The sequence below is a fragment of the Coffea eugenioides genome, chromosome 6 (assembly GCF_003713205.1).
Source record: "Coffea eugenioides isolate CCC68of chromosome 6, Ceug_1.0, whole genome shotgun sequence".
NCBI classification, from domain to species: domain Eukaryota; kingdom Viridiplantae; phylum Streptophyta; class Magnoliopsida; order Gentianales; family Rubiaceae; genus Coffea; species Coffea eugenioides.
Window position 1 is genome coordinate 31443348 of NC_040040.1, and position 18033 is coordinate 31461380.

At 37.0% G+C, this 18033-nt stretch overlaps 1 protein-coding gene and 1 pseudogene across 1 annotated transcript; both read right to left on the reverse strand.

Moving 5' to 3' along the window:
• Window positions 1-1908: 1908 nt before the first annotated feature.
• On the reverse strand, window positions 1909-2419 carry LOC113774060 (annotated as a pseudogene).
• A 4256-nt stretch (window positions 2420-6675) lies between these two features.
• On the reverse strand, window positions 6676-17438 carry LOC113774615 (transcription elongation factor SPT6 homolog). Its single transcript, XM_027319186.1, has 17 exons — window positions 17266-17438; window positions 17039-17137; window positions 16218-16347; window positions 16004-16088; window positions 15767-15920; window positions 15567-15702; window positions 15206-15473; window positions 14927-15127; window positions 14720-14845; window positions 14257-14643; window positions 14059-14169; window positions 13197-13973; window positions 12791-12932; window positions 11544-12715; window positions 10638-10847; window positions 9240-9717; window positions 6676-7784 (listed from the first exon to the last, which is right to left on the reverse strand). Exons 1-17 carry the CDS (start codon window positions 17297-17299, stop codon window positions 7240-7242), a joined length of 5055 nt encoding a protein of 1684 aa, XP_027174987.1. The 5' UTR covers window positions 17300-17438; the 3' UTR covers window positions 6676-7239.
• Between the last annotated feature and the right edge of the window lie 595 nt (window positions 17439-18033).

The following is an 18033-nucleotide window of genomic DNA, read 5'->3' on the forward strand; positions in this document are numbered from 1 at the left end:
AAAACTTGTACGCATCCTCTTCCATGTTGAACTCCATTCCTAACTCATGAGTCCCATCTTCTGCCAATTTCTCTACAATTCATTACTTCTGCTCCTACCAATTATGCATCCAACACCATAATTTACAATAGTTCATGAATAGTATGTATGTAAACGACAACATAAGTGTGTATTACCGTTTATAATATGTTATGTTACACACATTACTCGTATACGAAATTCTATTATTAGTCCCATCGATATGATTAATGATTCACATCACTTTACTTTTACTCTAATACAATGGCATTATCTATGTACAAATATAACTCCATGTACACTAAGTTATACGGACTGTAATGTGTTTTTCACTCCATGTAAGTCTATTTTAACTATATGTACATCCACTATGGTGATTATATTTAGGTTCTAGGTACTTTGTTTCATTGGACGTTATGTAATTCGTTACTGACAATCGCCTAAGCCAATTCCTGTGCATTTTCTACTATTTCTACATTTTCAGGGCCAAACAAGTATTTTTTACTCATTCTAATACATTTCTTACATAATGTAATTTACTTACAAAACCAGGTACATCTATTTATTATTCACATATATCTTTTCCTCTGCTTTTCCTAGGTCAAACCCCAGACCTCCATTTTATACACACTGCATACTCAACAGAGGGGCAAACTAAGATTGCGTGATGACCATGGACCAATACTAGTGGATGCACAAAGATTGTAATAGGGTGGTTATAACCTGTAACTTATCTACAGCAGCATGTACATTCATTCACTTGTTAAATAGTTCATCACTGCAAAACTGCACGCTCTCACACACACATACAGTACACATTGACTATTCTTCTATTATCTTCATATTATGTCTTTACTGAATCTAACATTCAGAAAAGTTGCTGGTATAAGATTCACAAAGTTGTTGATATGGTTGAATCACGTTACCTTGGCCCGTTGAGAGCTTTTTGTTTCACCGAATGCCCTTATGCACAGTTGCTTCTGCTATTAAGTTGCACAAAAAATGGTGGGCAACGTCAGATAATGAATTTCCTTTTTAATTCGCTTCTACCTTGCCGCCTGTCTTGCCCACATTGCTCATACAATTTCTGAAGAGATCGTTGGCCTTCTTTTACAGCATTCTAACTGTTTGCCTTCTTCCTTCTTCTTCTGATGCCATAACCCAACTCTCTCCAACTAATTTCACGTCAGCCAAGCAACAATGACATACCCAGCTTGCTTTCTTCTCTCGGTTTTGTTTTGTGCGGCTAATTCAAATTTTCAATTTCATTTTCAAAATTTCAATTCTTCCGTTTAGAGGAAACAGAGTCCGTCAATCTTATTTTTTTTCTTTCGTCAAACGGTGACGTTTTTTTCCTTCAACACAACCAGTTGACGTGGCTTATTTTGCTCCATTCCTTGAAGCTTGTGAGGGGACCGTTCAGGAGCGGTCCTTCTGAGGACCACTCCTGCCCCGTATCTTTTTGTATCATATCCATGTCAAATCATTATTTTTGTGATTTTTCTTTTTTTTTTGACAATAATCTGAGGAATTTGCCTTAAATAGGCTGTTATGTCCTTGTAATCTTGTCTTTGGTGAAAAAAGGATGAAGAAGCAACAACTTAAAAACTCTTGCATGATGTGCAAGAAAAGCAGATGCCTGCACAAAGAAAAGAGACAGAGCCGGATACAAATCATGCACTCCACTCAATTTTAATCACATTTTGATATGAATTATACTGAATTATGGAAATGATTTACAAAACATTTGAGATAAGTGATTCCGTAAGGCTGCAAAAATTACCAATTAAATTAAAATGGTAATCAGATTTCTATGATAATCTACACCAATAACTCATCTTTCTTTTTCACTTTTTATAACCTCAATGTCATGCGAGTAATTAATGCACACTAAGCTGAAAATTGACATGTCCTGGACAAGCCAAAATTGCATAATCACAAGGATCTATTGAACAAGCTCTCAAGTTTGAAGAACCAAATAAGAAAAAGAAAAAAACTAAAGGAAAGGGAGCAAGACAAAGAGAACATAAAAGTTTGAAAATACAGAAAACTAAATGGAAAGACTTGCTAAAAGTGAGCTCCAAAATGGCAAATACAATGCCACCATTTGCAGCCTTGAGAGCTTTGACAGTCTTTGCCCTAGACACCCCAACTCGAGTCATTGCCAATTCTATGTCCGTCGCCTCTATAGCGGTCTCATCTACTTCTTCATCATCTTGTGCTATTATTGATGGGTCAGGCCTTGATGTCAGCCACGTAGTTGAGGTTAGGAGCCTTGAACTGTTCCTCAGCATGAGTCTGCAATTGTGTGCTCAAATCCTCTATCTTGTCCTTGCCAAAAATAACTTTAAGTGTCTGAATTGGGGCTCTTAAACACATCCGGCTTTGAGATGACAAACATTTGCAAGTTTGAAAAGTAATAGACATATCAATATACGAGATTCCAGTCCCAAAAAATAAGAAGTTTAACATAAATCAATCACTAATACTGCCATCTAAAAGTGATCTCAATGAGAAGTTTAGCTCTATTTTGACCCTCCACTTGCATCGCCTTGTCCTGCCAATAGTAAGACGTTTTACATTATCCTGAATTATATGCCTTTTCAAATAGGGCAATCAGAATGCATTGGCCAAATAAACTGTGAACTTAATTATATTTTCTTAAATAAGTGAGAACTTTATCCTCTTCTCCAACCCCCCCCCCCACCCCTTTTTGTTTTCCAAATCACAGTATTTTTATAATTTCCTAGTTATTTTTACAGATTTATTGAAAGTAAAACACTTCATCGATTACAGGAAAGACCGAATTTCACGGACTCGGGGTACAGAGTGATAACTGTTCAAAACGATATAATACTTTTTGAACACCTTGTGACACTATATGAATTACTTGTAAAATTGCATAATAGACACATAATTATTATACATGACACTCACAATAACGGAATAATATTACACTCTTGTTGTAAGCATGTACAAACAGTTAAAATGGAGTTACAACTTGTTTAAAAAGTATTACATTATATTTCCGCATTCGAATCTCACGTACATGATGTTTCTAGTACACAGACATTTACAGAAAGACATCCTTAATGCGTGTAAGTTGATCAAATCGTCACCAAATTCAAAAGGCTAATACATTGAGCTATACTAGAAGTAAATTAATCTCCTCAGGCTATCATCACGAATCTCATCAAAGCATTGTTTTAAGAAACAGTAAAGGGCAGGGAAGTCGAATGCGAACAAACTAACACGAGGCGTACAATTGAACTGTAATCAAGTTAGCCAGAATCCAGGCAAATTGACCTTTCCAGCCCTCAAATATTGGACAAGAGTAGCATTTGGATGCCATATTGAACAGTACTGAAGAGGTTTTAAGCAATGTTCTACTAATATTTAATCAATATATTCATGATTTATATTCAAAATGTGCATATCCACTTGATAAAATTGTTAATTGACAGTAATCTGAGCCACTGGGCTGAGGGCTCTTCTATCAATATACAGAATTTTGTGGACTAACATATCAAGCATAAATCAAAAGAATGAAGGACTTTGCTTGGGAATTTCTTAACTAATTTTTCTATGCTTGTAACACTACTTCTAACATGAATAACAAATTTTTTTTTTTCTGGTTTTTACTACTGAAAGAGGTAAAGATGCTGCCTTGCACTTCGAATTGGTTTTGTAAATAAATGAATTTAAAACGATTATTCATTTTTGTTCAAACCAAGATAATTAAAAAAAAAATGGGGACTTGGGGGAAAAGAAGCTGAAAGACTAATGGGAAAAGAGAGAATTCCTTTTTCTAAGACAAGGAAAAAAGAGCATTAACCATTGGATTATGGCTATATGGCGGTCTATTTAGTTGTAGTCAATAGAATAAATACCATTTACATTCTAAGCCTTGAGTAAAACCATTGACCTTCTTTCCTTTTACCCCAAAAAAAAAAAAAATTGACCTTCTTTCCCAATAAAAGCCAGCTAAATCCCAGAGGATCATGAATCATCTCATTAACAAATAAAACAAGCTACTCAAAACCCTTTTCCATTAAAATAAGCTACTTGAAAATATGATAATCCTAAGATCCACAACTTCCTTTTCAAACACTAGGAGCCATAATACAGAATGAATTACAAAATGCAACATGCTCTGTAAGACATAAAAAGTCCCTTGCCTAAATCTCATAATTTTTCATTAACATTCCTATATGACATTTCATTCATGTTTTCTTCTCCAGCCAAAAATTCAGTCCTTAGATTTTTACTGTCACCTATAATCTAGAAATTTTCCAGTTCTCCCGGAATATTCAAAACCCAAATGAAGTAAACTAAGAAATGACAAGTCAATTTTCCAATTCTCTTTAATTTTATTACATTAGATTCTCTTTTCATATGCACAAATATGAATTCAAATGTATAATTTGCATAACTTTTAATAATGCAAACAGTATCCAGAAAAATCTTCATACAACACCAATTTCTTTGCCAAACAAAATTTAAAACTCTAAACAGATCCAAACATTCAAAACCCTACCCAAAAAGTAACAACAACAGGAAGAAGATAATTGGAACAAGCAAACTAGTAATGAACAGAATATCAAAAAGATTAGCAACACAGAGGATAGTTACATCAATTTTTGCAGCTCCGGTCAGGATTACTTCAACACGGTTGAACAAGTACTTAATTTCGATTGCATCCCTCAACTTTATAAGAATGGTGCAATTTTCCACATTATGATAGATTTAAAAAATTGTTCCGCACAAGGGTTGTTTGTTGTGGTGGCTTCCACCAGTGAGGTCTTCGCACTTGCGAAATGCGAGCTCTGAGAGTTCGCGTTCTTCAAATGCGAGAATAGCAGACCTTCTATTCCAAGCAAGAAAACGTATTCTTCCTCCTTTCTCTAACAATTATCAATTATATTTGACTGAATAATTCAAGTTTCTCTTTAATAGATGTTTGTCATCTTCTGTAACAAAAGTCAGCAACTACAAATGAAAAATTGCTGTCCTTATGGCTGAAATATGAATGAGAGCTCAATAAATTTAGCTATACTTCGTCAAGCTCGCATTTTGCAAATGCAAAGATCCCTCTTACTAGAAGGCACATCACAATCTACCCTTCTGAAGAATGATTTTAAAATTCATCATAATTTTGGAATTGTCTCCATAATTCTTTAATTACATCAATTCTTCCTCTGAGTTTATTTGGATACGATGCATTGTTTTTAAATAATATTTTAATTATCACATTACAAAATTACTATAATAGATATTTCAATAAAAAAATTTAAACAATTTTCATTCGAAATAGATAGAAATGGTGGTTGGCACTGTTCCCTACTTTATTACACGAGTAATATCACGGAAATGAGTGAGGATAGAACATGAACGTGGAAATAGAGAGAACAATCTATAAAAACTTTCAAAAAAAAAACTTTCCAATATCATGTGGAAATAGAGAGATTAAAGTTTCGAAATTAAAAAAAAAAAACCCCAGTGGCAATTTATAGCACGATGCGACTACACAACTTGAACATGACTTGAAATTAATAATTATTCATGTCCGCTTGAAATTTCGCAGGTCACTATAAGGTCAACATTTTTCCTAGTTAAAACAGATTGTGTTGATCCACCTATAAAGTGACTATTTTTTTATAATCAAACATTAATGAGGTCATTTTGAGCAATCCATAAAACTAAAAATGCTCAAATTTTGCTTAAAGATTTCAGTAAAAAAGTTTTGCAGACTCATGACATTGATGTACTATCATATATGGCATTATTTGACTTTTATTTCTATTAAATAACTAAGCTTTGTAACTTGTTTTGTGCTTTGAAGATTTTATTATGTATTGCTTTTTTTTTTTTTGGTGGTTTGAAGAATCTTAATTTTGTGTTTTATTATGTATTGCAGTATCAAACTTTGTTTTTTTGGCTGATATATCTAATTCTTGTAATTTTGGATTTTGATTTATAGTTTGACTTTCGTGTATTTTATCTTTAAAAGCTCATGAACAATAGGATTGAATCGCTTAAATAATCAAAATAAATTACGATATGTGATTAATAGGTTAGGTTTTTCCAATTCATTTGGGTTTATTGATTATGATGTTCAGTCAACAATAAGAAAATCATGGCACAATATCAGATCCTAATGAGTTAAATCCAAATTAATTAATTTCTAAAACAAACACAATAGCGACATGACACAATGTATTGCCACCATAAATAACTATATGGGGTAACTGAGTTCTTAATTGCATCAATACACTAAACCACCATATTTCCCGTGACTCTCCTCCTTACTATTGTTCTGCGCTTAAGACGGACCATCATTACAAGAGTGAATACTTTTGCTTTTACTTTTCTCCCCTCAAAATTCTAATGCGATGCACCAATTGGTTATAAAATACATTCACTGTTGCTTGATTGGCAACGATCTTCGGGTGGCCTCGTGCTTTATTTTTTTTTTTTTTTTTCTCTTTTGGACATTTCCATTGCATGATCTTCTCAAACTACTTGAAATAATGGCTCCCTCTTATCTCTTCAAGTCGTCACCATTTTCCATAGAAATGGTATTTGCTTTCTCAAATTCCACCAGCATAGGCGTCTTTTATTACTAATACCATAACTTGGTAGATAAAATGAAGCCAGTTAGCAAATAATGTAGATTTCAGATCATGATTATCAAACATTGTCTAGATTTGCAAATCATTTCTCGTAATTCTGTTTCAGATAGCTAAAATCATCAAACCATCAAAAACGACGTTGCTTAATTGATAGTATGCAACGTGTAGTAGTAGAAGCAAAATAAGGAACCATAATGCAGCTAAGATTCAACAACTACCATGTATGCCACTGTGATGAGTTACCATACTTTCTGCTCTTGCTGAATTGAGGAATGCGGCAAGTGAAGATATAGCCACCTCATTCATTCTCCCCAAATAACTACAGTCAATATGTCCTCAAACGAGCACCCTAACAATACGTCTATCACCTTTACCCTAAACATGTCCAAGCGCCTCGACCTTACCTACATCAAGGGGCATGAAAAGCAGAGCGTCCTTTTTTTTTTTTTTTTTTTAGGGAGAAACTTTTGGGATTACGAAACAAAAGCTGCACCATAAATTCAAGGGCAAGGCCAAAAAATCTCGGCACTTAATTAACTATCATAATATTTGGTCAAATAGAAACACGTGGTTCCTGCAAGCAAGCACCTCACCAACCACTACCACCACCACTGCTCCCCGACCATCCACCATTACCACCTTGAGCTTGCATTGAACTCTTTTTGCTACCATCCCAGGCTGAGTTTCCAGCATCGGTACCTGCATCTGAACCCTGTGCCCAACCACCACTGTCACCACCCCAACCACCAGTGCTGTTGCCACCAGCGCCACCAGAGCCCCAACCACCGCCACTGCTGCCACCACCCCAACCTCCGCTACCACTATCTGCTGTACTGCTCCCCCAGCCACTACCGCTACCACTTCCACCACCACCCCAGCCACCTGGGAAAGCTTCCCTACCGGGTGAATTTTGAACTTTAGCACCAGCAAAGTTACTCCATCCATCATCATTATCCTTGGAGCCCCACTTTTGCGAACTGTAGTCTCCATCCTGCCTGCTATTGTTGTTATTTCCCCTACCACCATCATATGAGCCACGGGCACGGCCACGGCCACGACCACGGCCACCATATGGCCTTGGCAATCCACTTGGATGTCCATCTTGATTGGCACCATTCTTATAATCACTTCTTCCTGCAAAACAGACCAAGAAAGCAACCCAAATTAGTAACAATACAAGGAACTTTGACTCTGGCATTCAATTTCAGTAAGTATAAAAAATTCCATAAGCACGACAGACTGGTAGTCAAGAGGAAATGTTAAAGGTTAAACAAGAAAAATGCAGAAAGCAACTAGAAAACCATAACATCAGTAAGCTTGCAGACAAGAAATGGCAATAAACGTCATAGCCCAATTATGTACAAGAAGTTCTTCATTTGCATTTATTTTGGAATGGGAAAAGTGATCATTTATCAAATGCATTCAACTGTTCAAACCTCTGCAAATATTAAGAAACCAAAATTCCCCTGATAAGAATATGCAGAAAGCAACTAGAAGGCCATAACATCAGTAAGCACGCAGACAAGAAATGGTAATAAATTTCAGAGCCCAATTATGTACAATAAGTTCTTGATTTGTATTTGTTTTGGAATTGGAAAAGCAATCATTTGTCAGATGCATTTCAACAGTTCAAACCTCCGCAACTGTTGAGAAACCAAATTTCCCCTTACACAACTCATGTGCCTCATGATTTGAACACCAATATTAGTAATTGCGCACCTCAGGTATAGATTCTAATGTGCAAATACAACACTCTAGCAGTCTTTCAGAGTTCATCAGATAAAACGTGTTTATTCAACCAGTAAGCAATTTTTGTTCATTAGTACTATAAATCAGCATATTAAGGCTGAAGTTAAATAAACTTCAATCTAGACTATACTTGAAAATCAACAACCAAATGCTTAAATAGAATATACAACAGCTTACAATAAATTTGCAAATTATTAATAACTAGACTATCTCAGTCTTCTATCCATAATTTTTTTTTGGGATTGCGCATAAGATAACTTTTTTCTTTCAAAATGTAAAAAATGCTAAACTTTGGGGGCACTCATCCACTACGTCCAAGGCTTTCACCCACAAATTAAGAAGATGAAGTGCCTTAACCAAAAGCTTAGAGTAAACATTCTCAGCTTACCAAAGCTCTTCTTTTCTATGCAGAAATTGACCTTCTAACACATTATTGAGGAATTACTCTGAAGGGGAACCCTTTTCTGGGTTCCTTTTTTTCACCCTCCTCAATGCTGCACCCTAATTGACATGACTGAATCAAATCTGTCTCACAACTAGAGGTACAAAGGCCAGAGGAGAAAAGACAGTAATTTATGAATTCGCCAAAAGTCAGGACTACATCAGCAAGCATCAAAGAACAGTAGAAAGCCTCTTTCTATTGAACTACCAAAAAACATCTAAAAGCACATCAAACATTTGAAAAAAAATAAAATAAAGAAAGCAATAGGCATCAAATTCATGTTTCATAATTGTCAATGAATTACACTAAGATGAACACACAGTAGAAGAGAATGATATTACATAATCTTCAACCATATAGCACGATCTTAACTCAGTTTGTTGTTGAATTTTGATTACCTGCTCTAGGACCCCTATCTCTGTCTGCAGACTGGCCACCTCTCCAACCACCATCATTAGAGGAACCACTCCAACCACCACCAAATCCTGATGAGCCCCCAGTTGCAGGGCTTCGCATTGGCACCATAGCAGCTACAGATCTTATTGACGGTGTGGAGTCATGTGGATCATCAATATGCCTCTGAAAATAAGCAACGAGGCGATCTAAGTCCTCAAACATTCTCTTACGGAACTTGAACCCCTTCGGATATAGACCAATATACTCATGGTGTGGATTTGAACTCCTTATGTAGGTGAGGATAAATGTTCCAGGATGTTCATGAGATATACCAAAGCTATAAACAATTCTCATTGGATACTCCGATTTCTCCACTCTCAAGAGTTCATCAACTTCTGCTTTAGTGCCCTTCCTGAACTTACGGTAATTCAGCATGGCCTTCAAATGAGTAACTAAAGGATCCACGTAGCGATCCATAACCTGATGTAAAAGTAACAAAGAACAGCACATAATGCATGGATCTATAAATGAAGTTACAATCTGATAACACACAATTTGAAAAGTTAAATTGCAAGCATAATTACCACCCCCATGCAGTAGATACAAAATATGAAACCCAACCAAATTTAAACACAGCTAGTGGGAACCTCAAGGCTTTCCTTTGATATATAAAAATCAAATATTCAAAAAGAAGGTTCTCCTAAAAACTCAGTTTACACTCAAACAGTAAATGACCCACAGAAAGAACAGGTTATATATAGCCCATAATGTTAATAACATGATAGGAAAGAAAACAAAGTTAACAAGAGCACTTTGTTACCAACCAATATCTTTATGCCCTGAAATCATTTGGAACTCAAAAGAATAATGGAAATCACGGGTACACTGACTCACAAAAGATGGATTACCATTACCACCATTCAGCCTTATTATAATTCAAAAGACTCTTCTGGTTCTGAGTTTGACCTCACATGACAAATGTTAAGACACAAAGGAAGTCAGACAAATTTACAAGATAAGATAGAGGTGCCAAAAAAAATGCTGCAACTAGTAATCCTGAAAAACAATCCTTTGGCAAACACTAGTTACCATGGTGAAAATGAATTGGGAAGACTAAGTGAGGTCAGTCTAGAAACAAACACTCATGTAGGATGGAGAAACAATCACTTGCTGTAGCAACTACAAGAACATATTCCTGAGAAGTGATTTAATCTCCATAATTCTATATAAAAACTGCACAAACAACGGGGATGAAACTGTGGTTACTAGGGTCCAAAATAAATTAATAAAATTTGCATTCACTACCCCCTTTGGGCCAATTGTGGGAAGACTGGACAGTGTGCGTCACATGACAATCCATAAAATTAACAGCTCAACATAATATGATTCCAGATTCTTACCTCATCCAAATCCTCAAATGTGTCCTCTCCAATTTTTAATGTTTTCCCTATCCTAAGCAAACTTGTTATATCCTTGTGCTCCTTTCCGCCTTCAACTATGTCCTTGTGTGCAAAAACGCCATCATAGACTTTGAGTGTGAGGGTCAAATATGAGGGTCCACGAGAACTAGGACGGACAATACTTTCGCCGGGATCCTTGTCAGACAAAAACTGCACCAGAAAAAAGTAAGCAACAAAACATGAGGTTATAAGCATATTCAAGTAAACATAACTATCATGATCAACAATTGACGAAATCTAATTGTTTGACAATTATTTCACATCTTTTATATTAGAAACAAATCAGACAACACTTAAGAAGCACAAACATTAAATGGCTGTGCCACACATAGTACACTCTCAGACTAGACATGCATCAGTGAGGGCATTTAACTAAAATTACAATAGGTGAAATCTTAGACCATAGCCTAACAATATCCAAACAATGAGAGCGCAAGCTAATACAAGAACATTAATGTAGACAAAAAAATGAACAAAATAATGCAAGTCTATATAGCATTTTACTAAATAAATGAACTTAAGATTATGGCAATTTCAGTTGTGGGCAGGTGCAGTCCAGGCAACCATATCATCTCTACATGATGACATTCTATAAATACCTGTAAAACTACATCCGTCTTTCAGTCTATCTTTAAAGTGTCATATCCTACCTATATCAAGTATGCTCCCTAAACAAATTATTATCAGTTCAAGGCATACATGTGTCAAATCTTTATTACCATTTGACAAATGAAGAGTCATAAAAAGCTTGACAGGAATAAAGTCCACAAAACTTACAGAATTTCCTCCATCAAGTTTAATGTACATAAACATGTAAACTCAATCTCACTATTGAACAAATCATACCTCCATTGCCTCATCTGCTGTGATATTCTGGAAACGAGGATGAACAATCATCCTTGGTTTAAAATGCTTCTTCGCTAGCTCCTTCTCCTTACGAACCTTTTCCTGCTCAGTCTGTAAACTACTGCGGTCTTCATGGTAGTATGGATCCATTTCTCGATAGCTTTGATACCGGTTACTTCTCATTTCACTCTCTCTACAAGTTAAAAAGACCTGATACCTATTCTTTTGAATTGACTTGATTCTGCAAGTTAAAATATCACCTTCCCGCAACTTCTCAGTCAAATCATCAAAACCCCTCCAGTCATCTGTGTAGTCCTCCTTTGTCAACATGCCCGTCAATCCAGAATCAAGAACACAAGTCGCCCTCTGAGGTTGAACTCTGCGAGCTGTTGCTTGCACAATTCTCCCTTCAGAAAGTGTTTCCTCAGTCTCTCCAGAAATCATGTAAAACTCCTCGTCCTGACTTGGTTCTACATAAGGTCTGCGGCAATCCTGAAAGCCTTGCATCAATTCCAATCTTATGCCATTAAGGGTCTCTTTCTTGGTCAAACCCTTCTCGGCAACATATTCAGATGAATGGACAGCTCTTAGCAGATGAGGCTTCTCCCTGACATGCTCTATAGCCATCTCCAGCATCTCATCATCATCATTTATGTCATCTCCTACATCCATTTTATAAACATCTTTTGCCAACTCCTGTGCAAGACCATAGGATTCGGGATGTATTCTTGTATCATCCAATAAATCAATAAATTGACTACTGCTAGCAGCCAATCCACTGCGTCTTACACGGAGGAAACCTACAGCATTGACAAACACCTTTTTACCAAGCCCATGTGCAGTCAAAAGGTCCTTCCTGGTGAAGATAGCTCCAGCTCTTACTAAAGATCTTTGAAGAGATGCGGCCTTCCGCGGCCCAAGACCAGATATGAATTGCAGAGGAGAAAACAACCATTCATGGCTAGCAGCCAAATTCACATCAAGACCCACTTGATTAGTCACATCAACCATGACCTGTTCAACCATAGCATACTTCTCATCAGGAGTAAGATAGCTCTCGAAAGGACCAAGTTTCCAAGACAATATCTCTCTTCCTGGTCCACATAGCGTAGCAACCATAGCTAATGGATTCTGAAGATAGCGCCCAAGAGCCACAGCCCGCTTGACAATACCTATAAATTTAGGAAATGGTCAATTTCCCATCTATATTACAGAAACAATATTCACAACTAGGAAAATGCATCTACCTGACTGCCCAGGAAGCTGGTCAGTTGAGATACGGGAATTCTCATACAGATGTGGTAGAGATTCATCACCATACACAATATTCAAGTTATCCATCTCGTGACCAACCTCTCTCGGGTTCTCCTCTACCATTTTAAAGATTATCTGTAATGTGTTTTTCAGGAGGGGAGAGGAGAAAGTGTTAGGTTACATCCCTGACAAACTAATGAAAAAACAAGAAAAACATGGCAGTAATTTGGAACATAAACAATGTGAACAAGATGAATGATATATTCCTAATAAGTAGACCACTAAAAATCCCCAGGAAACAAGGGCATTGTTGTAAAATTTAGAAAACAATTAAGCTCAAGCACTAAACAATAAACTTCAACTGCAATAAAATATTGTGAAGACTTCAAGAGTGCATACCTCGTATATATCCTCCTTTAATCTTGTACAGGACAAATTCACAGCTCCAAGAACAACAACATGCGGTTGGTGGTCCATCATAAATTTTAGAACCCGCTGCTGATCATTTTTCTTCTTCTGTTGATCATTGATGTTTTGACCACGAAGACTGAGAGATCCTGCATATAAAACATCTATAACCTCTCCAGATGAATCCAACATCACAAAAGTTGTGGCAGGCTTTCCAGGACCCCAACAGCAAGCCATAACCCGGGGGGCAGTTTCTTCATCTGTGCTGTCACTTTCTTTACGCTGATATGGCGCCACAGAAACTCTGTCCCACAAGAGCCTTCCATATTCCATAGACAACCAACTTTTCGCTCTACTGGTCAACCAAGACCTGGCTTCCTTCTCCATTGAAGGGAGAAGAAAATTGAAAAAGGCATCCTGAATTATCAGCTTCCTCTGCTCATTCCACAATTGAGCAGATTTACTCACACTGTCACTAAGATAATAATCATTAGAGTCGCTAATCAACTTGTTAAGAACTGCTTGAGGCAGCTTGATAGTAACTTGTAGCAGCTTCTCCTCCTCAGCCTTCTGAATAAGAAGCCACTGTGCATCATCAAATCTAGTAAGTGGCTTATCCTTTAACCACTTCACTCCAGCAAACTGATGAAAAGAATCAATAGCTGCATTGCCATCGGCAGTAGGAGTTGTCGTCACGGTAGCATTATCCATAAAGACACTACGCACATGTTTCCGAACACATGGTTCGCAGCTAATCTCAACTGCTGCCTGGAATGACAAGCAAATTTTTAAACAATCAAATATGAAAAAGCAGTTAGTTATGACATGCAAGCATGACGATACGTTCACATACCATGTGCCTAGCACCTTTTAGCACTGCTTGAGGTGTTTCAAACATTGCACATGTAAAGTTTGAGGCAACTTCCTCTGGTGATTCTTTGGCATCTTCCAATTCCTCCATTCTCTGGACAGGGAAAATGATCACATGCCATTCCTCATGTTCCTGTCAACATACAGAGCAATATTCTAATACCAAACTCAAGATACCTACCATATTTTGCAGAGATATCTGCAACCCAAATTGCTCAGAGCTATAGCCAAACTTGTTTGCAACCTCCCATAGACCAGCTTTACTGCATATACTATATTGTGATTTCCTCTTTGGCCTCTTATATTGTCCTTCATCTGCACCAACTTCACCCGCTGGAAAATGCAGGTTAAATTTTGAGTCAACATCATCAACCTCTCGGTCTGACTCTGCTGCCTTGAGCGCTTTGGTAATTGATTCAAAAAGCTGCTGGTTTAAATTTAATCGAGTTTCATCGTATACTCTACGAGATTCTTCATCATACCGTCTACTATAGTATGATTCTAGAGCACTCTTCCGCTTCTGAAGAAGCAGCCATTTTTTGTCCAAGTCTTGGATGGCCCAAAGCATCTGCAGGTACATACGATAAAATCATTCAACCAGATCAAAATGAACTCCAGTACAGTATCAATGGCAGATCATATACCTTGTGCCACCTCAGGCTAGGTTTTTTGTCAGAATTATTCTGGTCATCATTGTCTGATTCAGGCTGCTCTGGATCCTTCAGTAGGCTCAAGCATTCCTCCTTCCTATACATAGCAATGAATGGAACCTAAAATAGAGAAAAAAATTCAGTTCAAGAGTTCATACAGGTAATGTCAAAATTCAGCACTACAACCAAAATCTTGCTTACATCTAATTTCTGGACATGCATCAACTCCAAGAATCTTGTAATGTGATTCTTGTCTATTGGGGGCTCGTTAGAAGCCTCATTCGTATCTGTTCGTCCTTTCATAGACAGAGGTAACACACCATTACCAAGCTGATTAAGTATCCACGAACTCTCATCATCTACCTCATCTGTGGGAGGAGGACCAGTGCTTTCCTCTGATACCTACAGATGCGAGAAGATGGTTAAAAAAAAGACCAGTAACATACATTCAAAATACCATCTAAAAGGCAAAAAAAAAACCTGCATTCTTTCAGGGATATCTATTTCACGTATCCGGTCATCTTTCTCGGTCATATACTTCTCAGACAGGATGATAGGCTCAAATTCATCTTCCAGCCTTCGCTCCTTCCACTCACCAGAATCATCATGCCTGCTCATCTTTACCAAACCTTGCTTGCGAAGCCTCAAGAGCTCCTCAACATCACCAAAAATTTCATGTGCCTCCTGGAGAGCAGTTGATGAAACTCCTGGTGCCTGCCGGGCCTTCTTTTTGTTAACCTTCTTCCTTCTATATCAAACCAATAAGATAAAGTTCAAGAAACCTTTAGTAGTTAGAAATAAAAAGACCAATTATCAAAATTGATCTATGGCAGAGATTTACCTCACGGGCGCTCCATGTTCATCATAGCTGTCTTCCTCATCAACAATAAAATCAGCCATCTCATCCTCCTCACCCATATCTGCCTCATCCTCCTCTTCCAGTTGCTCCTCTTCAGCAATATCCTCAAGCGGTTGTCCTGCAATATTTCATAAGAATTCACCACCATCACCATGAATACAAATCAAGATGACTAATTATACCATCATCATCACCAAACAAGCTGCGTTTGAGCTTTTCTTCAGCAGTTCTTCCCCTCCTCCCTGTCTCATCAAACTCTTCCCCATCGGAAAACCCAGAATGCTCTTCTGCTGTGTCCCTCTGTGCTTTCTTCAGTCGCTTGAACTTCTTGCTCTCCTGATAGAATTTAAGCATTAGAAACTGTTTGCCAATGCTTTTAATGCATTGCAAGGAAAAACAATGTAAGAAAGGGGCATTACAAGCTTTGGTCGAGGAACCGTAATATTGCTCTCTTGAAGAAGCTCATAGTCATCTTCGTCAAGAACATAATTCCTCTCTGACTCCCTAGAGTTAAGAGTAAAAACATCAGATAACTGTTTCTTTTTTCCTTTCCTTATCCAGAAAAAAAACAGCTTTACTACTATCATATAAAAAGCACCACGAAAAACACAGAGAGAAGATGAAGAAGCTAACCTTTTCTTGCGTTTCTTCTTCTTTTGTCTCTCCGCACCATCATCAGCCCTATCGTCTTCCTCCTCTTCCTGCTCTTCTTCAACATCGCTAACTATAAACCCATCATCCTCATACTCATCCTGACCTTCCTCTGCTCAACAAAACAGAGAAAAGAAAGTCCTTAAACAGAAGAAGCATATCGCACATTGCAAATTCTCTAAGGGACAACAGGAGATTGAGATAGAGCTTACCTAGTCTTCAATCAATCACAATTAGCACAACAAAGTTTGTTATTAAAGCACAATAACACCAAATCAATACAGTTATGAGATTCTGAATTTTTTTTTTGAAGTTTTACTTAGTATCCAACACTATGCATTTTCCATCACAATTTGGTCTACAACTACTCATTCAGATATTCCATGAAGTAATCATCATCCAAGTACATAATAATGTTAACCAAGCTTCTTTCGAAGATTGTTATTATTCTCCCAAATCTCCCAAGCAATAGATTACGGTGAAATTCCTGAACAAAATTCTAAAGTAAATAATAGAAAAGAAACAATGAAAATAAGCACAAATAGGAGGGGAAAAATTCAACAACATGCAAGTAAAATCCATAATCAAACATCAGCAAGCCTCCAAATCAACATTTCACTAAAAAAAATACGCCAAATACAAATGCCCATTCAGCCCATTGCACAAAAACTCCAAAATCAATCATCAAAACCCTAAAATCCCCCAAACAAAAAGACCAATATTATCCAGGCTAGAAACGAGCTGAAGAAGGTTAAAAGGAAAAACGAGTATACAAATACAACAAATACAATCTGACGGCGTACCTTCATCTTCGTCCTCCTCATCGTCGTCGTGGCCGCGGCCTATTCTCTCCCCGTCCTCGGGCTCTTCATCCCTCTCTTCTTCCTCGATTCCAACCTCATCTTCACAAATAATGGATAACCCATTCAAAAATCACTAAAAAAAATTTGCTTCTTCCGAACTAAGCACAAATTTTTCTTCAAAAAACATCGATTGTTTTCGCCAGAAAGAAAAAAGAAATCATATTTACCTTCGTCGTCAGAAATTACAGCTTTTCCTACCATTTTATCAAGAACTGAAAACAATAAAGAAACAAAATAGAGAGTGGAATATGAGAAAAATTAGCCTAATCCCTTCTCCCACTGCTCTCCACTTTGTTATTGGGAAGTAAATACAGCAGAGAAAGATGAAGTACTGAGTTTATATATCAAGCGTGTGACTGCGTGTGGGACTTTGAGCAAATGGTAGAGGCGGTTCGGGTGTTCATTTGGAATGGGAAACTTATTGGATGATGCGGTATTAGGTACTAATTCTATTTATGCCCTCAAAGTTCCTCAATTGTTAAATATACCCTAAAAAGTGGTGTGGAACTACGTAATAATTCTACTTTCTGCCCTCAAACTTTTATTATTTGGTGATGTTCATGATTAAGAAATAAGAACGGTGCAAAGCTTATGGGCCCCTTGTTCTTGGGGCCTAAAAGCCTTATAGGTCTCATATGACGTTAATTGCGATATGCACCTCTCAATTATCGTTAATTCTAACTTTATGTCTTAAATTATCAAATTTCACACTTCATGGTGTAAATTGTCTTGCACTTAGTTCAAATAATTGTAGCCCGGCTCGTAATCATGAAATTGTTCCTGAATCTTGCGCTTAGTTCAAGTAATTGTAACCTGGCTCATAATCATGAAATTGTTCTTGAATCTTATATTAGATTTAGAATGATATTTGTATTGGTTTTCCCAACTAAATCATACACTATGATCTTTCTCATCTAAAGAGGATAACTCCTACA